Below are 24,669 nucleotides of genomic sequence, written 5' to 3'. Positions count from 1 at the left end.
CCACCAAATTCAGCACATGCGCCAAGCAAGGGATGTGCGTCAAATTGGCTAGTCCCAGAGCTGCAACGAGATTTCGCCCATTATCACACACCACCAGGCCGGGCTTGAGGCTCACCGGCAGCAACCACTCGTCGGTCTGTTGTTCAATACCCCGCCACAACTCCTGTGCGGTGTGGGGCCTGTCCCCCAAACATATGAGTTTCAGAATGGCCTGCTGACGTTTACCCCGGGCTGTGCTGAAGTTGGTGGTGAAGGTGTGTGGCTGACTGGATGAGCAGGTGGAAGAAGAGGAGGAGGAAGCCGAGAAGGAGGAGGTGGCAACAGGAGGCAAAGAATGTTGCCCCGCGATCCTTGGCGGCGGCAGGACGTGCGCCAAACAGCTCTCCGCCTGGGGCCCAGCTGCCACTACATTTACCCAGTGTGCAGTTAGGGAGATATAGCGTCCCTGGCCGTGCTTACTGGTCCACGTATCTGTGGTTAGGTGGACCTTGCTACAGATGGCGTTGCGCAGTGCACACTTGATTTTATCGGATACTTGGTTGTGCAGGGAAGGCACGGCTCTCTTGGAGAAGTAGTGCCGGCTGGGAACAACATACTGTGGGACAGCAAGCGACATGAGCTGTTTGAAGCTGTCTGTGTCCACCAGCCTAAATGACAGCATTTCATAGGCCAGTAGTTTAGAAATGCTGGCATTCAGGGCCAGGGATCGAGGGTGGCTAGGTGGGAATTTACGCTTTCTATCAAATGTTTGTGAGATGGAGAGCTGAACGCTGGCGTGTGACATGGTTGAGACGCTTGGTGACGGAGGTGGTGGTGGTGGTGTTGGTGGTACATCCCCTGTTTGCTGGGCGGAAGGTGCCAACGTTCCTCCAGAGGCGGAGGAAGAGGCCGAGGCGGCAGCAGCAGAATAGGCCGAGGCGGCAGCAGCAGAAGAGGTAGCAGGGGGAGCCTGAGTGACTTCCTTGGTTTTAAGGTGTTTACTCCACTGCAGTTCATGCTTTGCATGCAGGTGCCTGGTCATGCAGGTTGTGCTCAGGTTCAGAACGTTAATGCCTCGCTTCAGGCTCTGATGGCACAGCGTGCAAACCACTCGGGTCTTGTCGTCAGCACATTGTTTGAAGAAGTGCCATGCCAGGGAACTCCTTGAAGCTGCCTTTGGGGTGCTCGGTCCCAGATGGCGGCGGTCAGTAGCAGGCGGAGTCTCTTGGCGGCGGGTGTTCTGCTTTTGCCCACTGCTCCCTCTTTGCTACGCTGTTGGCTCGGTCTCACCACTGCCTCTTCCTCCGAACTGTGAAAGTCAGTGGCACGACCTTCATTCCATGTGGGGTCTAGGACCTCATCGTCCCCTGCATCGTCTTCCACCCAGTCTTGATCCCTGACCTCCTGTTCAGTCTGCACACTGCAGAAAGACGCAGCAGTTGGCACCTGTGTTTCGTCATCATCAGAGACATGCTGAGGTGGTATTCCCATGTCCTCATCATCAGGAAACATAAGTGGTTGTGCGTCAGTGCATTCTATGTCTTTCACCGCTGGGGAAGGGCTAGGTGGATGCCCTTGGGAAACCCTGCCAGCGGAGTCTTCAAACAGCATAAGAGACTGCTGCATAACTTGAGGCTGAGACAGTTTCCCTGGTATGCATGGGGGTGATGTGACAGACTGATGGGGTTGGTTTTCAGGCGCCATCTGTGCGCTTTCTGCAGAAGACTGGGTGGGAGATAATGTGAACGTGCTGGATCCACTGTCGGCCACCCAATTGACTAATGCCTGTACCTGCTCAGGCCTTACCATCCTTAGAACGGCATTGGGCCCCACCATATATCGCTGTAAATTCTGGCGGCTACTGGGACCTGAGGTAGTTGGTACACTAGGACGTGTGGATGTGGCAGAACGGCCACGTCCTCTCCCAGCACCAGAGGGTCCACTAACACCACCACGACCATGTCCACGTCCGCGTCCCTTACTAGATGTTTTTCTCATTGTTATGGTTCACCACAACAACAAATATATTATTTGGCCCAATGTATTGTATTCAAATTCAGCGGGATATAAATTTGAGGCCTAGTATTTAGGCGCTGGGTGACCGGTATGGATTTAGTGACAGAATTAGACTTGGAAATGCACAGAAGCGTGTGTGTGAAGTTATTCTGAATGACCCAATGTGCACCTTGAATATTATATACCCTTTTTGGGATAGATTTCAAATAGCTCTGATATAGCAGGAACCACTAAATTATGAAATTGCTAAATTGGGAATTGTACTTCAACCCAGAACAAAAAATGTGCTTTGACGGGCACTAAATATCTTGCCCAGCTACAACAGGACAGCGGTAACGAGAGATTTAGAGGGATTTAAATTTGAGGCCTAGTATTTAGGCGCTGGGTGACAGGTATGGGTTTAGTGACAGAATTAGACTTGGAAATACACAGTAGCGGGTGTGTGTGAAGTTATTCTGAATGACCCAATGTGCACCTTCAATATTATATACCCTTTTTGGGATAGATTTCAAATAGCTCTGATATAGCAGGAAACACTAAATTATGAAATTGCTAAATTGGGAATTGTACTTCAACCCAGAACAAAAAATGTGCTTTGACGGACACTAAATATCTTGCCCAGCAACAACAGTACAGCGGTGGGTAACGAGAGATTTAGAGGGATTTAAATTTGAGGCCTAGTATTTAGGCGCTGGGTCACCGGTATGGATTTAGTGACAGAATTAGACTTGGAAATGCACAGAAGCGTGTGTGTGAAGTTATTCTGAATGACCCTATGTGCACCTTCAATATTATATACCCTTTTAGGGATAGATTTCAAATAGCTCTGATATAGCAGAAACCACTAAATTATGAAATTGCTAAATTGGGAATTGTACTTCAACCCAGAACAAAAAATGTGCTTTGACGGACACTAAATATCTTGCCCAGCAACAACAGTACAGCGGTGGGTAACGAGAGATTTAGAGGGATTTAAATTTGAGGCCTAGTATTTAGGCGCTGGGTGACAGGTATGGGTTTAGTGACAGAATTAGACTTGGAAATACACAGTAGCGGTGTGTGTGAAGTTATTCTGAATGACCCAATGTGCACCTTCAATATTATATACCCTTTTTGGGATAGATTTCAAATAGCTCTGATATAGCAGGAACCACTAAATTATGAAATTGCTAAATTGGGAATTGTACTTCAACCCAGAACAAAAAATGTGCTTTGACGGACACTAAATATCTTGCCCAGCAACAACAGTACAGCGGTGGGTAACGAGAGATTTAGAGGGATTTAAATTTGAGGCCTAGTATTTAGGCGCTGGGTCACCGGTATGGATTTAGTGACAGAATTAGACTTGGAAATGCACAGAAGCGTGTGTGTGAAGTTATTCTGAATGACCCTATGTGCACCTTCAATATTATATACCCTTTTAGGGATAGATTTCAAATAGCTCTGATATAGCAGAAACCACTAAATTATGAAATTGCTAAATTGGGAATTGTACTTCAACCCAGAACAAAAAATGTGCTTTGACGGACACTAAATATCTTGCCCAGCAACAACAGTACAGCGGTGGGTAACGAGAGATTTAGAGGGATTTAAATTTGAGGCCTAGTATTTAGGCGCTGGGTCACCGGTATGGATTTAGTGACAGAATTAGACTTGGAAATGCACAGAAGCGTGTGTGTGAAGTTATTCTGAATGACCCTATGTGCACCTTCAATATTATATACCCTTTTAGGGATAGATTTCAAATAGCTCTGATATAGCAGAAACCACTAAATTATGAAATTGCTAAATTGGGAATTGTACTTCAACCCAGAACAAAAAATGTGCTTTGACGGACACTAAATATCTTGCCCAGCAACAACAGTACAGCGGTGGGTAACGAGAGATTTAGAGGGATTTAAATTTGAGGCCTAGTATTTAGGCGCTGGGTGACAGGTATGGGTTTAGTGACAGAATTAGACTTGGAAATACACAGTAGCGGGTGTGTGTGAAGTTATTCTGAATGACCCAATGTGCACCTTCAATATTATATACCCTTTTTGGGATAGATTTCAAATAGCTCTGATATAGCAGGAACCACTAAATTATGAAATTGCTAAATTGGGAATTGTACTTCAACCCAGAACAAAAAATGTGCTTTGACGGACACTAAATATCTTGCCCAGCAACAACAGTACAGTGGTGGGTAACGAGAGATTTAGAGGGATTTAAATTTGAGGCCTAGTATTTAGGCGCTGGGTCACCGGTATGGATTTAGTGACAGAATTAGACTTGGAAATGCACAGAAGCGTGTGTGTGAAGTTATTCTGAATGACCCTATGTGCACCTTCAATATTATATACCCTTTTAGGGATAGATTTCAAATAGCTCTGATATAGCAGAAACCACTAAATTATGAAATTGCTAAATTGGGAATTGTACTTCAACCCAGAACAAAAAATGTGCTTTGACGGACACTAAATATCTTGCCCAGCAACAACAGTACAGCGGTGGGTAACGAGAGATTTAGAGGGATTTAAATTTGAGGCCTAGTATTTAGGCGCTGGGTGACAGGTATGGGTTTAGTGACAGAATTAGACTTGGAAATACACAGTAGCGGGTGTGTGTGAAGTTATTCTGAATGACCCAATGTGCACCTTCAATATTATATACCCTTTTTGGGATAGATTTCAAATAGCTCTGATATAGCAGGAACCACTAAATTATGAAATTGCTAAATTGGGAATTGTACTTCAACCCAGAACAAAAATGTGCTTTGACGGACACTAAATATCTTGCCCAGCAACAACAGTACAGCGGTGGGTAACGAGAGATTTAGAGGGATTTAAATTTGAGGCCTAGTATTTAGGCGCTGGGTCACCGGTATGGATTTAGTGACAGAATTAGACTTGGAAATGCACAGAAGCGTGTGTGTGAAGTTATTCTGAATGACCCTATGTGCACCTTCAATATTATATACCCTTTTAGGGATAGATTTCAAATAGCTCTGATATAGCAGAAACCACTAAATTATGAAATTGCTAAATTGGGAATTGTACTTCAACCCAGAACAAAAAATGTGCTTTGACGGACACTAAATATCTTGCCCAGCAACAACAGTACAGCGGTGGGTAACGAGAGATTTAGAGGGATTTAAATTTGAGGCCTAGTATTTAGGCGCTGGGTCACCGGTATGGATTTAGTGACAGAATTAGACTTGGAAATGCACAGAAGCGTGTGTGTGAAGTTATTCTGAATGACCCTATGTGCACCTTCAATATTATATACCCTTTTAGGGATAGATTTCAAATAGCTCTGATATAGCAGAAACCACTAAATTATGAAATTGCTAAATTGGGAATTGTACTTCAACCCAGAACAAAAAATGTGCTTTGACGGACACTAAATATCTTGCCCAGCAACAACAGTACAGTGGTGGGTAACGAGAGATTTAGAGGGATTTAAATTTGAGGCCTAGTATTTAGGCGCTGGGTCACCGGTATGGATTTAGTGACAGAATTAGACTTGGAAATGCACAGAAGCGTGTGTGTGAAGTTATTCTGAATGACCCTATGTGCACCTTCAATATTATATACCCTTTTAGGGATAGATTTCAAATAGCTCTGATATAGCAGAAACCACTAAATTATGAAATTGCTAAATTGGGAATTGTACTTCAACCCAGAACAAAAAATGTGCTTTGACGGACACTAAATATCTTGCCCAGCAACAACAGTACAGCGGTGGGTAACGAGAGATTTAGAGGGATTTAAATTTGAGGCCTAGTATTTAGGCGCTGGGTGACAGGTATGGGTTTAGTGACAGAATTAGACTTGGAAATACACAGTAGCGGGTGTGTGTGAAGTTATTCTGAATGACCCAATGTGCACCTTCAATATTATATACCCTTTTTGGGATAGATTTCAAATAGCTCTGATATAGCAGGAACCACTAAATTATGAAATTGCTAAATTGGGAATTGTATTTCAACCCAGAACAAGAAATGTGCTTGAACGGACACTAAATAACTCGCCCAGCTACAGCACTAGGGACAGATTTAGCTGGATATAAATTTGAGGCCTAGTATTTAGGCGCTGGGTGACCGGTATGGATTTAGTGACAGAATTAGACTGGGATATGGCCAAAAAATGAACAGACTATTGCTGGTTAAATGCACTTGGTGTGACAGCTTCACCCTGATGTAGGCTTTAGCCAAAAAACAACCACACCATTGAGGGTTAAATGCACTTGGTGACAGGCGCAGCTTGCCCCTGATTTTGTATATGGCCAAAAAATGAACAGACTATTGCTGGTTAAATGCACTTGGTGTGACAGCTTCACCCTGATGTAGGCTTTAGCCAAAAAACAACCACACCATTGAGGGTTAAATGCACTTGGTGACAGGCGCAGCTTGCCCCTGATTTTGTATATGGCCAAAAAATGAACAGACTATTGCTGGTTAAATGCACTTGGTGTGACAGCTTCACCCTGATGTAGGCTTTAGCCAAAAAACAACCACACCATTGAGGGTTAAATGCACTTGGTGACAGGCGCAGCTTGCCCCTGATTTTGTATATGGCCAAAAAATGAACAGACTATTGCTGGTTAAATGCACTTGGTGTGACAGCTTCACCCTGATGTAGGCTTTAGCCAAAAAACAACCACACCATTGAGGGTTAAATGCACTTGGTCGCAGCTTGTGCTGGCGCACCACAAGACACAAAATGGCCGCCGATCACCCCAGAAAAATGAGACTGACAAACGGTCTGTGCAGCCTAAAAACAGTGAGCAATTGAGGATCAGCAGCTCAATGATCCACAGCTGCAGATCGATCAGTTAATCAAGTCCTTTGGAGGAGTTAATCTGCCTAATCTCGCCCTACTGTCGCAGCCGCAACCTCTCCCTACGCTAATCAGAGCAGAGTGACGGGCGGCGCTATGTGACTCCAGCTTAAATAGAGGCTGGGTCACATGGTGCTCTGGCCAATCACAGCCATGCCAATAGTAGGCATGGCTGTGATGGCCTCTTGGGGCAAGTAGTATGACGCTTGTTGATTGGCTGCTTTGCAGCCTTTCAAAAAGCGCCAAGAAAGCGTCACAAAAGCGCGAAGAAAGCGACGAACACCGAACCCGAACCCGGACTTTTACGAAAATGTCCGGGTTCGGGTCCGTGTCACGGACACCCCAAAATTCGGTACGAACCCGAACTATACAGTTCGAGTTCGCTCATCCCTACACATGATCCCTCACTGCTTCTAGCTTGTGGGCCAATGAGAAGGCTGCAATATCTTTGACTTTAGGAGTAGTGTTGATTGCGAATTTCCGTAATGCATATTTTTTTATTGCAAATTTTTCAATTGCCGATTTCCACAATCAAGAAAATAATAACTGCCCAAATATTCGCGAAATATCACAAATTCGAATATTGCCTTTGCCGCTCATCACTAGAAACTATGTAAAAATGTAAACAAGAGGAGTGAGGGCTCTGCTCACAAGAGCTTACTATCTAGTAGGAGATAAGTGCCCCAAGAGGTAAAAGTGCTCTTTTTGTAAAATGGGTCCACCTTCTTGTCTAGTATTAGCTTATAGTATTAATAAGCGAAACAGTAAGATCCAGTATTTGTGTGTGCACAGATTTGAAGTGCATGGAGTGTTGGAGATACTGCTGGGTGGAAGGATCCGATTGTGAGGAGTAATGTAGAAACATGGTGAGCAGAGAAGAGGTAGATTAGCACCCTTAAAAGTGAGGCTGTTGGAAATTAATCTGATTGTCCATAGTAGTATATTAGAGAGAACTACTGGTGCTACTCGAGTGAAGTCTTTAGACTAGGAGGTTCAGGTCATATTTCAGGACATTTCTGGAACAACATAGAGCAAGGAATTTCAGACATGTACCAAGGTTGTTGCTGTCTGTGTCAAGAGGTTTGGAGAATAGGGGCAGTGCTTCATTCAGGAAAATTTTAGGTTTTTTATAATGTTTGGCAGACACATTGGGAAAATGAAGATTGTAGAGTGTCTATGACAGTGCAGAATTCTATATGTGAGATAGGCACAGTAGATGTGTCCTGAGATGGATGAGACAGTTTGATAGCAAAGGAGAGAAGGTTGTATTCAAAGAGCGAGAGAAGAGAGTTGCTAAAATCAGAAACTGAGTAAAGTCAGAAGAAGATCAAAACAAAATTTTGTAAGTTGAGAAAGGCCTAGTGAGGAGGTTAAAGATAGAAACACAAGAAGGTGGGAAGATGGGATTGTCAATGGGGGTGTTAATGGCACCCATAATGGGAGTATTTCACATACTTAGGAGCCAGGCAGAAAAGTAATCAAGAAACTGGTGGGGTATGCCCTGGGGCTATAGACAACTGGTGCTCATGGGGAAATGGGTAGAGATGGATCTAAAGTTGCAGACCTTAAAAGATGGGAATGTGCTATGGTTACTAGAGATAAAAAGTACAACTGATTGCACTATTATGCTCATCGGAGACAACTAAAACCCGATGAAAATGAAACCATGAAGCCATTGTGAATAGAGCTATAATGCCACTGTGAACAAAACCATGACGCCATTGAGAACAAAGTCAAGATTCCACAAAATGGAGCAATAAAGCCATTGTGAATGGAACTATATGATCCGTCAATGGAGCCTAGGGCTTAAAGGAAACTTGTCATCACTTTCTAAGCCTATTTATCCACTCACTTTTCTATAAATACTTTTTAATACATTAATAATGATATTAAAATCAATTCTGAACGAACTATCAGTTCAGAGAAAAACCTAAAATAAATGTTCCCGCCATATATGTAAATGCAACTTAGATGAGTCCTGTCTCCTCCATGCTTCATGAGTCCAGCCACGCCCACAAACGAATAAGACACACCCTCTACGATTGCTTATCTCCACTCCTCTTCTAAGTCTCGCAGCTGCGCAGTATACATTATATGATCAGTGTGAGATGAGAAGTAATGTTGATCGCAAATATTCAAATCGCTAATTTTTATCGTGAATATCGGCACTTCAGGATTTCGTGAAGATATAGAACATAGTTCTATATCTTCGTAATCGGCAATAGTCTAGATTTTTTTTCGTGAGTGAGGTGACTGGTTCTGCACATACAGAGGATTGGGGACGTGAGTTCGGGTGAAGGGTAGGATCTTTAGATTCTGTCACTCTTATAACGGGAGGTGGGGTTAGGAATGGGAAGTGATGAGGTAAGCATTTAATTGACATAACTTGAAAAAAAGTGAAAAAGGACTGTAAAAGAAGTACTTGGAGGTGTTTAAAAAAACAAAACTCTAGAATGATTAGGGTGGGGAAGAACAGGATATCGATGATTCTTATGGTTAAAAACCGGTGACAGGTTCCCTTTAACAAAGCAGAATAAAATGACTTTGATGTTTTGATGTGATACTCACTGGAGCACATAACAAAATGATGAGGCCATTGCATATGATTGTTCGGCTTCTTTACAGACCAATATAAATGAAGGTTTTGCGGTCAAGGCATCGGGAAGTGGAAAAGCTACATTAACGGTAAGACTGTACATAATATTGAGGCATACTTTGCAGTTATTTTATCTGAAACTTAACCTCCTAACAGTAACATTAAAATTGGAAAAACCCGCCCAAAAATATCAATTTTTTTTTCTTCTTAATTTTTTATGTCTGTCTGCAGTAAATCTTGTTGGGGCACAACTCAGGGGACACTATAGCATTTTTAACCCCTTAGGCTACTTTCACACTTGCGTTCGGAGCGGATCCGTCTGGTGTCTGTACAGACAGATCCGCTCGTATAATGCAAACTCTTGCATCCGTTCAGAACGGATCCGTTTGCATAACAGTTTTTTTCAGATCTGACAGTATATTCTAACACAAAGGCGTTCCCATAGTGATAGAACTGTGTACATGACTGCCCCCTGCTGCCTGGCAGGTGCTGCCAGGCAGCAGAGGGCAGACCACCCCCTCCCCCCCCCCCTGTTTTTAACTCATTAGTGGCCAGTGCGGCCACCCCCCCACCCCCCTTTTTTAACTCATTGGTGGCCAGTGCGGGCGGCCCCCCATTCCCCCCCTGTTTTTAACTCATTGGTGGCCAGTGCGGGTGGCCCCCCTCCCTCCCCCCCTGTTTTTAACTCATTGGTGGCCAGTGCGGGCGGCCCCCCTCCCTCCCCCCCTGTTTTTAACTCATTGGTGGCCAGTGCGGACGGCCCCCCTCTCTCCCCCCCTGTTTTTACCTCATTGGTGCCCAGTGCGGGCGTCCCCCCCTCCCTCCCCCCCTGTTTTTAACTCATTGGTGGCCAGTGTGGCCGGCCCTCCCTCCCTCCCTCCCCCCTGTTTTTAACTCATTGGTGGCCAGTTAAAAACAGGGGGGGAGGGGGGGCCGGCCGCACTGGCCACCAATGAGTTAAAAACAGGGGAGGAGGGAGGGGGGCCGGCCGCACTGGCCACCAATGAGTTAAAAACGGGGGGGAGGGGGGGGCGGCCGCACTGGGCACCAATGAGTTAAAAACAGGAGTGGAGGGAGGGGGGCCGGCCGCACTGGCCACCAATGAGTTAAAAACAGGATGGGAGGGCTGGCCGCACTGGCCACCAATGAGTTAAAAACAGGGGGGGAGGGAGGGGGGGCCCCCCGCACTGGCCACCAATGAGTTAAAAACAGGGGGTGCCGGACGCACTGGCCACCAATGAGTTAAAAACAGGGGGGGGTGGTCTGCCCCCTGCCACCTGGCAGCACCTGCCAGGCAGCAGGGGGCAGTCATGTACACAGTTCTTTTAGTATATTCTATTCTGTGTTAGAATATACTGTCGGATCTGAGTTTCACGATCTAACTCAAATCCGATGATATATTCTAACATAGAGGCGTTCCCATCAAGTTAAAATATACCATCGGATTGGAGAAAACTCCGATCTGATGGTATATTATAGGACTTTACATTGAAAGTCAATGAGGGACGGATCCGTTTGCAATTGCACCATATTGTGTCAACGTCAAACCGATCCGTCCCCATTGACTTGCATTGTAAGTCTGGACGGATCCGTTTGGCTCTGCACGGCCAGGCGGACACCAAAACGCTGCAAGCTGCGTTCAGGTGTCCGCCTGCTCAGCGGAACAGAGGCCAAATGGTGCAAAACCGATGCATTCTGAGCGGATCCGCATCCACTCAGAATGCATTGGGGCCGTACGGATCCATTCGGGGACGCTTGTGAGAGCCTTCAAACGGAACTCACAAGCGGAGCCCCGAACGCAAGTGTGAAAGTAGCCGTTAGTGACATTATTAATTTTAGCCTTAAGAACCAATACATTGTTTCCCTTTGTGTTCTAGCAGTTATGACTTTTTAATTTTTTTCTTCCATAGTTTTTATTTTTATTTTGCAGGATTAGTTGTAGGTTTTTTAGGAACCATGTTGGGGTATATATTGTGTATTAAATAACTTTTATTATTTTATTTTTAGGGGGAAATTTTTACAATATTTTGTGATTTTTTTTTACAGATTTCACTTTGTGGTACAAATAATATCATTTTATTATCTGGGTTACTAAAATGATGATAATGTCACATTTCTATTTATTTTTACTGTTTTCTCTCCTCCTGCCTCCTGTCAGCTCTGCAGCTGCTCCCTCATTCTCCTCCAGACTGAAGGGGAGGAGGAGGGGCTGCTTTAACTGTACATATTGTTTGAAAGATGACATTCCAAGCTTTCAAACAATATCAGAATGACAGCAATGTGTTCAGTACAGGGTAAGATATCACTGATGGGATGCCGTGAATACTGCTGATTTTACCCGCAATTATTCCCGACTCGATTTCTAACATTAATTTCTCCTCTGTTGCTTGGACTTGACTGATCTTGTATGAAGGCCTGGAATGTCAGAGTTCAAACAAAACCATTTGCATGTTTCTAGCTGCTACCATTTATGAGAGAGCAGCATCTAAAGCAGCCCTCCCCCCTCCATTTTCTGCCCAGCCCAGCACAGGCAGAACAGTTAGCTACTTTTCCCACTGCCCAAGCTGGACTTTGGCAAACCAGTTAGGTGGTTAAAGGGGGGTTGTCTCACCTCAAACATGGGTGATATATCTCTAGACTATGCCACTAATGTTAGGTAGGTGAGGGTCCCACCTCTCTACAATGGAGCCTGCAAAGTGGTGGAGAGTATGCCTTCATTTTTTCTATGGGAGAGCCGAAAATAGGTGTTAGCATTTCTCAGCCATTTTCGGGAGTTCCATAGAAATTAATGGAGAGTGTACTGTATGAGTGCAGCCACCTTTCCATTTGCTTTTATGTGTCTGCCAGAAGTCAGCGTCTGGCTATTTTTTTTGCACCCATAGAAATAAATGGAAGGCAGACACATTCTCAGTGCACTCTCTGTCACTTTGTATAATCTATTTATTTATTTAATTTTACTCGTAGATTTCCCAGTGGAGCTCACAATCTAAGTTCCCTATCAGGAAACCTGAGTACTCCCACAAAAGTGACGCTTTTTATCAAAGATTAGAAAATAAATGGCTGCTTTTTTCATAAACAGAGCTCCACCTGTCCATGGTTTGTGTCTGGTATTCCATCCAAGTTCTACTAATGTACAGTGTCTGAGCTGCACCACCGCACACAACCCATGAACAGATTTGGCATGTTTCGAGAAGGAGGCAGTTGTTTTCTAATTGTTAACAAACCTTCAATCTCACATGGGTGTTTATGATCATCCCTTGTTTAGGTGATGGCTGTTTACTATGAGCTAGTGAGAGCGGAGGAACAAGAATGCAAAGACTTTGATCTGTCAGTCACTGTGAATAAAGAAATTCTTGGTAAGTGTTATACTCGATTTCAGAACTGTGCCATCTTAAGATTTGATGTGTTAGCAGATCCAGGCAATTATAGTTGAAGCTATCAGCCATCTAACGTCTATGGGGGAACTGAAAATGTACAGTCAGGTCCATAAATATTGGGACATCAACACAATTCTAACATTTTCGCCTCTATACACCACCACAATAGATTTGAAATGAAACGAACAAGATGTGCTTTACCTGCAGACTGCCAGCTTTAATTTGAGGGTATTTACATCCAAATCAGGTGAACGGTGTAGGAATCACCACAGTTTGCATATGTGCCTCCCACTTGTTAAGGGACCAAAAGTAATGGGACAGAATAATAATCATAAATCAAACTTTCACTTTTTAATACTTGGTTGCAAATCCTTTGCAGCCAATTACAGCCTGAAGTCTGGAATGCATAGACATCACCAGACGCTGGGTTTCATCCCTGGTGATGCTCTGCCAGGCCTCTTCTGCAACTGTCTTGAGTTCTTGCTTGTTCTTGGGGCATTTTCCCTTCAGTTTTGTCTTCAGCGAGTGAAATGCATGCTCAATCGGATTCAGGTCCGGTGATTGACTTGGCCATTGCATAACATTCCACTTCTTTCCCTTAAAAAACTCTTTGGTTGCTTTTGCAGTATGCTTTGGGTCATTGTCCATCTTCACATCTTGTGGTGAACCCTCTGTATTCACTCTGGTGAAGTCTTCTCTTGATTTGACTTTGACACACATACACCTACCTCCTGGAGAGTGTTCTTGATCTGGCCAACTGTTGTGAAGGGTGTTTTCTTCACCAGGGAAAGAATTCTTCGGTCATCCACCACAGTTGTTTTCCGTGGTCTTCCAGGTCTTTTGGTGTTGCTGAGCTCACCAATGCGTTCCTTCTTTTTAAGAATGTTCCAAACAGTTGTTTTGGCCTCGCCTAATGTTTTTGCTATCTCTCTGATGGGTTTGTTGTGTTTTTTCAGCCTAATGATGGCTTGCTTCACTGATAGTGACAGCTCTTTGGATCTCATCTTGAGAATTAACAGCAACAGATTCCAAATGCAAATAGCAGACTGGAAATGAACTCTGGACCTTTTATCTACTCATTGTAATTGGGATAATAAGAGAATAACACACACCTGATTATGGAACAGCTGAGAAGCCCATTGTCCCATTACTTTTGGTTCCTTAACAAGTAGGAGGCACATATGCAAACTGTTGTAATTCCTACACCTGATTTGGATGTAAATACCCTCAAATTAAAGCTGACAGTCTGCAGTTAAAGCACATCTTGTTTGTTTCATTTCAAATCCATTGTGGTGGTGTATAGAGCCAAAAATGTTAGAATTGTGTTGATGTCCCATTATTTATGGACCTGACCGTATATCTCATGTATTTCCCTTCTTCAATAGAGTTCATGGTTGTATTATAAGGTGTACACCAGTGGCAACCTCACACAAGGGCTATACCATTCAAGAGGACTTAACCCCTTCAGGACCAGACCATTTTTCAATTTTTACTTTTGGCCTTCCCAGAGCAATAACTTTTATGATTTTTCATTCAAATAGCTGTATGAGGGCTTGTTTTTTTCCGGGACAAATAGTATTTTCTATTGGCACCATTTACTTAAATTTGATGTGGTGTAAAGCTGCAAAATCCAGATGGGTGTAATGTAAAAAAATAAATAAATAAATCTGCCACAGTGTAATTAGTGATACCACCTTTGCAATTTTTTTCTTTTAATACTGAAAAAGATCATTTCAAAAAAGATATTTTTTTTCTTTGCATCTTTATATTCTGATCCACATTTCTGTTTTAGAATTCTGTCTACGTTGATGACTGAGGGCTCATTTTGTAGTTTTATTATTTATACCACTTTGGAGTGTGTGGGTTATTGTTCACTTTTTTTTAATGAAGCAATGAAAAAAGTCTAATTGGCCATTTAGATTTTTTTTTCAGTTATACCGTCCACCCTATGGGATGCATATTTTAATAGTGATAGCTCTTTTTTTTTTAACGTGGCGGTGCCAAAGATAATTTATATTTTTACTTCATATTTATTTTTATCTTCATTTTGGAGAAAGAAGGATGATTTTAATTTTAATATTTTAAAAAGCCCTCCTTTTTTAAAAGCCCTCCTAAGGGATCTGAAGACGCAATCTTTAGATTGCTTCTCCTATAGACTGCTGTGAATTATCATTTGCAGTCTAACGGCTCATGCACACAAGAGTGTGTGTCCCGCTCCTGTATTGCAGACAGCAAACATCCCATTGACTTCAATGGGTCTGAAATCTGCAAGATACAGAGTGGTATGGAGCGGAGGCACGGATCAGAAGCCCACAGAAGCAGTACAAAGTGCTTCTAAAGGATTTCTCTCCGTGCTTATGCACCGCAAAAAAATAGAACGGGTTCTATATTTTTGTGGTGCGGAACGTATCTTTCGGATTGCAGACCCATTGAAGTGAATGGGTCCACATCTGCAAACTGCCTGCACTCGGCTGGTACCTGTGCATTGCGGGCCACTATATGTGGTGCAGCACTCTTGGGGAAAGCCACCTCAGATGCTGTGGTTACAAAAGACCATGGCATCTGTCTGCGATCGGCATTATGGTCAATCACAGACATTAGCTCTGTTTTTTTTTTAAAACAGCAGAAACCCAGGACAGAATCCAAACAAACCTGTCTCAGCAAACAACACTTTACTGAAAACACTGCAGCTTTCTGGATTTCAGTTATCTCATCCATCTGAGGTATCTGGGGGAGATATACACACCTTCCACCACAGTAGATATAGATAGATATAGAGATGTAAATAGATACAGTAAATGATGATGTATATCTCTCCATCTCCACACACATATTATATATATATATATATATATATATATATATATACACACACACACACACACTGTACACTTATGTACATATCGACACACATGTATGTATCTTATATATATCACATTATGGGAAAAGCAGTGACCTTTATTCAATGCTGGGAATGCAGTATTGCTATCATTATGTTGATTCTCTATGTAGTTATTTGACTGGTGGACTGATGAGATGACATCTGAGGTGCTGTTGTCACTATGGCCTCACAAGTAGGCAGAGATGTCATGTGACTGCTCCTCTGAAGATGCTTGCTGTGATGCATGCTGGGATTTTTACTTTCACTTTGCATCTGCTCCGCCCACACAGCCTCTGAATTTCATGGTCGCTGTCATGACACTTAACAGGCAGAACGTAGTGTTAGGTTCCCGTCTTACAGAGATCGCCTTGACGTGCGGCAGACGGGTTCAAATAATTTTGTACAAAATGTATTTGCCAAGCATCTCTACTTTATTAGCATAGCATAAGCATTATAATATGTTTTTGTACTTTATTTGGTTTGCAGAAAGCTGTTGCATTATATGTTGTGTTGATCAATGAGAGCATGCTATGCTGAATGAAGCAGAAAAATTATATATACACCTCATATCTCTCATGATACAAATACCTCTTGGCTTTAGTTATTGTCTGGGGCACTTTATTGTTTTTTTTAGTTATGGGGGCCAACCCCTTTAAGCTTGGTGAAGGTTCCACAAAGATCTAGTGGGCGTCAACCTTATTGTCATATTTATCAAAGTAACATATTTAATTTGGAATTCATGCAAGGAAAAAACAGTCCTCCCTTTTTTTATTTTACTAAGAGCCTCCATACAATATAAAATGATGGACAGAACAGTATCTTTTTATGTATACAGTAGGTCAATCTGTACAATTCTCAGACCATATAACAAAATTAATTTAGACACTAGACTCCAAAATAAATTGAGACCTCATTACAGAACCTAAAATTAATTTTGTCGCTAAGCCTCAAAGTTAGTCGAGATGCCAATAAACCCCAAATTTCGGCTTCATTATGAACTGCTCCAAAGACTTCAGTAAAAAAAAAAAAAAATTCCGACTCCAAAATGAATTCAGATCCCAGACTCCAAAATAAAATTATCATCTCAGATTAGACTCTAAAATAAATACGCCTTAAAATGACACCGGATCCTAGCGTTAATACAGACCCAAAACCAAACACCAAAATTAACGGAGACCTCAGTCCTAACATCGATTGACACCTCAGATCCCAGACCAAAACCAGAATTGTGATCCAGATAGGACCCCCAAATAAATTTAGTTCTAAGCTAGACTAAAAAATAAAATGAGACCAGATATTAAAATTAATTCAGGCCCCCATACTAAACTTCAAAGTTAATGAGGAGATGATCTCAGACTAGACCCTAAAATTAGCTAAGACCATAGACTAACTCCAAAATAAATTGAGACCTTCGTCCAGGTGTTAAAATTGTTCCAGACCCAGACCAGAACTGTCCCAAAATTATGGCAGAAGTTACATTAATTCAGACCCCACCAAGTTCCCAAAATATAATGAGACCTCAGACCAGGCCTAAAAATAAAATTAGGTCTGATATCGGAACCAAAATTAATCCAGATCCCAGACCAGAGCAAAAAATAATAATAGAGTCAGACCACAGATCAATGTATTAAAGTTTTACAACCCCTCGACTCCGTTTTACACAAGATCCTGACTCTGCCACACATACCATCAAGAAGTTATGTGTGGCAGAGCACGGAGGTGAAGAGAACTTGGGAGCAAAAAGCAGTGACAAATGGGTTTTAAGGGGGCCCTTAACCCTTTCAGGACCAAGCCATTTTTAGCAAATCTGACATGTGTCACTTTATGTAGTAATAACTTTAAAACACTTTTACTTATCCAGGGACTTCTGAGACTTTTTTTCTCATCACATATTGTACTTGGTGAAGTGGTAAAATTGAGTCAAAATATTTCATTTTTATTTATAAAAAAATTACTAAATTTACCAAAAATGTGGAAAAATGTGCAAATTTCCTAAAATGTTATTTATCTACTTTTATAATAGATAGTGATAACTCCAAAAATAGTTATTACTTTACATTCCTCATATGTCTACTTCATGTTTGGATCATTTTGTGAATGCCATTTTATTTTTTGGGGACGTTAGAAGGCTTAGAAGTTTAGAAGCAAATCTTGAAATATTTCAGAAAATTTCCAAAACCCACATTTTACGGACCAGTTCAGGTCAGAAGTCACTTTATGAGGCTTACATAATAGAAACCACCCAGAAATGACCCCATTTTAGAAACTACACCCCTCAAGGTATTAAAAACTAATTTTACAAACTTTGTTAACCCTTTAGGTGCTTCACAAGAATTTAAAGGAAAATGGAGATGAAATTTTAGAATTTCACTTTTTGGGCAGATTTTCCATTTTAATAAAATTTTCCAGTAACAAAGCAAGGGTTAACAGCCAAACAAAACTCTATTTATTGCCCTAATTCTGTAGTTTACAGAAACACTCCATATGTGGTCGTAAACTGCAGTACGGGCACACGGCAGGGCGCAGTAGGAAAGGAAGGCCATATGGTTTTTGGAGGGCAGATTTCTCTGGGATAATTTTAAGCTGCCATGTCACATTTGAAGACCCCGTGAGGCACTCCTAGAGTAGAAACTCCAAAAAAGTGACCCCATTTTAGAAACTATGGGATAAGGTGGCAGTTTTTTGGGTACTTTTTTAGGGTACATATGATTTTTGGTTATTTACAATGTTTATCTGACAGGATAGATCATGTGCTATTTTTATAAAGCAGGTTGTTATGGATGAGACAATACCAAATATGACTTTTTTGTTGTTTGTTTTAGTTTTACATAATAAAGCATTTTTTTTTAAACATTTTTTTTAGTATCTCCATATTCTGAAATCCAGTTTTTTTTGTGTGACTGTCCTATGTAGGGGCTTATTTTATTCAGTATGAGATGACGGTTTTACTGGTACTATTTTAGTGTGCGTATGAATTTTTGATCGCTTGCTATTGCACTTTTTGTGATGTATGGTGAAAAAAATGGCTTTTTTGACACAATGTTTTTTTTTTATGGTGATATTTTTATACAACAGGTTCTTACGGACGCGGCGATACCTAATATGTCTACTTTTTTATTTATTTAAGTTCTACACAACAATATCATTTTTGAAACAAAAAAATAAATCATGTTTTAGTTTCTCCATAGTCTGAAAGCCATAGTTTTAAAAAAAAAAAATTGACGATTGTCTTAGGTAGGGTATCATTATTGCAGGATAAGATCATGGGTTGATTTTTTTTTTTTTTTTTTTTTTTTCACAGGATAACTTCTTTATTGAAAATGTGTTCTTTTTAAATTCCATTACATCATTATTTTCTTCATTATTTGACATCTCATGATATGGAAAAAATATATATAAGAAAGTCTATATTTTTCATTTACAGATAATGGGGAGAATTTGTAATTTGTGATAGTATTGGTGTCATTTTTTATTTTTTATTTTTTTTGCTTTCAAAAATTTATTGGGAAAACTACAAAACATTTACAGTAAAATTTTTTTTACAATCTCTCAATTCTTAGTGACCCAACTAATTATATATAGATATAAATATATTCAACTTGTCTTTTCATAACATTTAGAAAACCCTCCCCTCCCTCCCCCCCAGTTTGTGGTGCGTCAAAGTAGGACCCCTATAAATGAAACAACTTGACCTCAGCTAATCAATCCTCCAACCACCCCATATCCTACTCCACTGGTACTCAATTTCCCTCCGTTTATATATAATTTTCTCATAGTTCTTTACCTTATCAGTTAAATTTATCCATGTATTTATGTCTGGAGTGGATCGGGCAAACCAGGTCCGACTGATCAAAACTCTAGCCAACATCAGTATTCTGCTCAGGAAAATCTTTTAATACTTGTGATTTTTTAGTTTGGAAAGATCATTAAGAACAAATACTTGTGGTTCAAAAGGAATTCAAATTTTTAGTTTATACCTAATACAATTATTGATACTATTCCAGTAATTTATAAGTTCTGGACAGGTCCATATCATATGGAGAAAGTCCGCTCCTACAGTGTCACATTTGGGACAATTGGACGTGTCTCTTAACCCGCATTTATTCATCCATAGGGGAGTAATATATAATCTGTGGCAAATATAGAATTGTATTAGAACATGGTTGAAGTTTTGGGATAGTGAAGATAAATTCCCAAAAATATTCTCCCACCCTTCTATTTGTAAATTCGGACAGTCCACCTCCCACGCTTTTTGTCCTGGTGAGTGTATATCACTAAACCGTACCTTAAGTAATAACTTATATATATTTGAAATTTTTATTCTAGAAGGTGTACCCCCTACCCAATCATTCAGGAAAGATAGATTATCTATATCCAACAGCCGCTTATCATCCAAACTAGATAATACAGATCGCAATTGAAAATACCTAAACCATGAAAGATTTCTTATATTATGTGTCATTTCTATAAAGGGTTTAATTTCTCTATCTTTAACTACCTGTGAAATATATAAAATTTTATTCTTCTGCCAAAATGTGTCAGCTGCAATTTCATCTAGCCTTTGTAAATACAAATTATGCCAGAGGGGCGTAAATGTAAGTGAACCCTTAACCTTCAACCATGTCCTAGTTGTAGCCCACACCTTAAGGAGTAGTTTTATAGTCTCTCTATAGCCTCGCTCATAGCTCTTCAATAGCCCAGATTCCAACAAGGTAAAAATATTATTGTGAGCGTGACTAGTTACCAACTTCCCCAGCAGTGCACTGTTCTCTGATTCATAGCACATCAATAACTGGGCTGCAATAAAATACCCTTTAAAGTAGGGGAGATTTAAACCCCCGCACTCCACTGATTTATACAAATATTCCAGCTTAATTCGAACTCGCTTTCTTCCCCATATTAAATCATTAATTATTCTTTCCATAAGTTTAAAATGTTAGTCTTGTATCCAAATAGGTGTATTCCTGAGCACATAAAGAAATTGTGGTAATATCACCATTTTAACTAGTGAAACTCGATCAGCTCTAGATAGGGGAAGTTTCAGCCAGATTCCTATTTTAGCTCTAATCTTTACCATTATGAGGATCAAATTAAGTTCTACAAAATTTTCGACCCGAGGCGATATAGTCAAACCCAAATATTGAAAAGTATCAACAATATCCAACTGTGTAACAGAAACCTCTTTCTGTGGCAGGGGATCTATTGGGAGCAGACTGGTCTTGGCCCAGTTTATAAGAAGACCAGACACCTCACCAAATACTTTAACCATTTGAATAATCCTAGGGAGAGTAGTTTCCGTATGATCTATAAAGAACAGAACATCATCTGCATATAATGAGATACGGTCTTGTGTTCCTAGCGTACCAAATCCTTTAACCTGATCATCCTGCCTGATGGCCATCGCAAGGGGTTCGATATACATATCGAATAATAAGGGAGATAATGGGCAACCCTGACGGGTGCCTCTGTTTAAATCAATACTACTACTCAGAATTCCATTAAGAATCAATTTGGCCCTTGGAGATCTATACAATAGCTTAAGAGTGCGTATAAACCTTTCTCCAAAGCCCATCCTAGCAAGAACCTTCCAGAGGAAACGCCACTCCACCCTGTCAAAGGCCTTAGAGGCATCCAATGACAGGATGGAGCGGGCGGTCCCCCCAGGGGCCTGGATATTAGAAAAGAGCCGATGTAAATTATGATGTGTACCCTTATTTTGAATAAAACCGCTCTGATCCGGATGGACAATGGAGGAGATGACCCTAGAAAGCCTTGTAGCAAGGACCCTCGCAAGAAGCTTTACATCTGCATTGAGCAGTGAAATTGGTCTATAAGATTCTAAATCTAAAGGGTCCTTGCCTTTTTTTGGAATTAGTATTATTGTAGCCTCCATCATTGAATCTGGCAGCATCCCATCCTCCATTGATTCAGCAAAGACCTCCAACAATCTGGGAAAGATACAGTCCCCATATTTACTATAAAATTCATATGGAAGCCCGTCTGAACCAGGAGTGGAGTTAGCTGAACATAGTTTAATAGCTCCCTCAAGTTCCTGAATTGAGACCTCCAATTCTAGTGCTTTCTTTTGCGTCTCAGTAATAGTTGGAAAGTTGATCCTATCTAGATAGAAATCTATCTTATCATCTGTGATGCTAGAATCAGCTTTATACAGATCAAGGAAGTAATCAAGAAAGGCCTTCTCCACCGGGCCCTGTTTGGTGACTATCCTACCATCACTCACTCGAACCTTGTCTATATGTTTTTTGGGTTGTTGATTGGAGATTACTCTGGAGAGGAGTTTACCAGGTCGCCCTGACTCTGTGAAATATTTTTGCCCTTTAAAAAAAAGGTTCTGTTGGGCCTTATCCAATAAAAACTTAGCATATATTTGTGTGGCTTTTTGCATATTTTCCCTATTCTTCTCCGTCTTGTTTATGTGGAAGGATTCTGTCGCCAACACTACATGTTTTTCTAGATTTTTCTGTTTTTTTCCATATTCCCTTCTAAGGTTCGTGATATTGCTAACCATCAATCCCCTCATATACGCCTTAAAGGTATCCCATACCACTTGAATTTTTGCTGAGCCATAGTTAATATCCCAGAATCGGCGTATTTCATTTCGAATTATTTCATGTGTCTTTATAACTGATAGCCAATAAGGGTTTAGTCTAAAGGGAGGTTTTGGTGTATATCTTTCCTGAGATAAGCATAATTCAAGTAATAGCGGAGAATGATCAGATATTGACCTTGTTTCATATTTCATTCGCTTTATCAGTTTCACATGTTTACTATTTATCAATACAAGATCTATTCTGGACAACGATTTACCTGCTTTGCTAAAGCATGAAAAAACCCTTTTCCCCTGTCCCAGATGTTCCCAAGCGTCCTCAAATCCAGCCTCCAGGCAAAACCGTGCGAGGGGAGACCCCTGGACCGGACTGTCTCTCCCGGCACTCATAGAAACCCTGTCACGTAGAGGATCGATGACACAGTTAAAATCGCCAATAATCAATGTTGGACATTCTGGCCATTTATCCATGAATAATAGAAGAGAATTAAGAACCGAAAAAGAAAATGGCGGTGGGATATAGACAAAGGCCAAAATACATAACTTTCCCCCTAACCTACAGTATAAAAAGATAAATCTCCCCTGTTGGTCGACAGAGGATGCCTCACAAACGAAGTCAATAAGTCTATGTATCAACACCGTAACACCTCTCGAGTAATTGGAGAGGGTAGAATGATACGTATGCGCAGCCCATCCCCTGTCGACCACTCTAGTGGTCTCCTCAGTGAGGTGGGTCTCTAACAGGCATACTATTGCTGGTAGATGGGCCTGAGTCAAGTCAAAAACCGCTTGTCTCTTACCTCTTTCCCCCAAACCACGTATATTCCAAGCAAAAATTCTAATCATCGTCATCAACAATGGTTAAATGAAAAAACAGGAGAGAGGGAGAAGAGAGAAAAAAGAAAAAAATAATAGACTAAAAGAAGGGAAACCACACCTACTTTGACGCACCACAACCCAACCCCGCCCCCCCCTCCCCTCACCCCCCTCCCACAGGCAATCCACCACATATTGTAGTAGATTTCTTTCCTATGACCAACCCTCCCACACTCCCCCCACTCAGCCACCCCCATTAGGAAGCAAAGAAAACTACATTTAGGGGTATAAGCCCCTTATAGTACTAATTATTCCCGCCAGATCATAACCCAATTGAATTATCGATTATTTCGGTCAAGCCAGTCCGCGGCTTCTTCTGAGGTGTCAAAAAAAAGGGTTTTATCATTAAAAACAATCCGCAATTTGGCTGGGAATATGAGAGAATATTTAATATCCCTTTCTCTTAGCCTCTTTTTAACAATCATAAATGTGCGTCTCTTTTCTTGTATTTCTTTCGAAAAATCGGGAAAAAAGGCCAGTCTAATCCCGTTATACACAACCGGTGAGGATTCCCTCGCCCTTCTCAGGAGGACATCTCTGTCCCCTGTAGTCAATAACTTAGCAAGGAATGTCCGAGGTTGTCTCCCTGGAATTGGTTTTCCCCCTGGGACCCGATGAGCTCTTTCAATCATAAAAAGAGGAGAAAATGACTCTTTCCCAAAGTTCTCAAGAATAAATTTCTGTACAAATTGGGTTGGATTTTTCTCTTCCACACCCTCTGGAATCCCAATTATTCTCACATTGTATCTTCGTGACCTATCTTCAAGGTCCACTACCTTTTTCTTCAAGAGATTATATTCTGATTTAAATGTGGAGACTTCCGTATTTATTTTTTTGGATTCATTCTGTATAAGGGTGACGGAACTCTCAAGGATGTTGACTCTGTCTCGCATTTTTGACAAATCATCTTTTATTAGTCCCACATCGACTTGAATAAACCCAAGTTGGGTTGTGACTGCCTGTATTAAATCCCCGTTCTGTTTAACCGCTAGGAGTATTTCTTCTAGCGGAGAAGAATTGTCATTAGGGATAACTTCCCCCATTATACCGTCTTCTTCTTCGGGGTATCTAGCGACTTTTTTTATTTCTAACTCAGTTATCTCTGAGTCATCGTTTTTTTTTTGTGAAAAATTCCTTTTGTCCGCCCCTCGTATTGACCCTAGGAGACCTCAGGAATTGGTCCAGTTTTGTTGGTTCAACAGTTTTGGACCCGTGTTTCTGACTTGAGAGATCAGTCGAGCGCCTACTAGCTTTTGGGGCCATGTCTTATTCCTGCTTTTTTTTATTTTATTTTATTTTATTTATTTATTTATTTATTTTTTTTCCTCTCTTTTTTCTTTCTTTCCCCTTATTCCGCCTCTTTCTCTCCTTTTAAGTATATATCTTTTCTTCTTTGCTCTCCTTCTTTCTCTTTTTTTTTTTTTTTTCCTTTTTCTTTTCTTTTTTTTAATTCTTTTTTTCTTTTTTCTTTTCCCCTTTTTTTTTTTTTTTACTCCCTTCTTGTTTGTTCTTGTTTTATTTTCTTCTTTTTCCCCTTTCCTCCCTTTTTTTTTTTT

The 24,669-nt window shown here is 41.1% G+C and overlaps 1 protein-coding gene across 1 annotated transcript in view; it reads left to right on the top strand.

Moving 5' to 3' along the window:
• Positions 1-9,432: 9,432 nt before the first annotated feature.
• Positions 9,433-24,669, top strand: part of LOC122929275 (complement C3-like) — a 42,156-nt gene continuing 26,919 nt past the window's right edge. Inside the window, exons 1-2 of the mRNA XM_044282794.1 lie at positions 9,433-9,500; positions 12,677-12,767. Of these exons, the coding sequence (XP_044138729.1) occupies positions 12,680-12,767 (88 nt within the window). The 5' untranslated portion in view covers positions 9,433-9,500; positions 12,677-12,679. The remainder of the gene's footprint in view (positions 9,501-12,676; positions 12,768-24,669) is intronic.

Source organism: Bufo gargarizans, chromosome 2, assembly GCF_014858855.1.
Source record: "Bufo gargarizans isolate SCDJY-AF-19 chromosome 2, ASM1485885v1, whole genome shotgun sequence".
NCBI classification, from domain to species: domain Eukaryota; kingdom Metazoa; phylum Chordata; class Amphibia; order Anura; family Bufonidae; genus Bufo; species Bufo gargarizans.
Note: the sequence above shows the minus strand (reverse complement) of the source record. Positions and strands in the feature narration are given on the sequence as shown.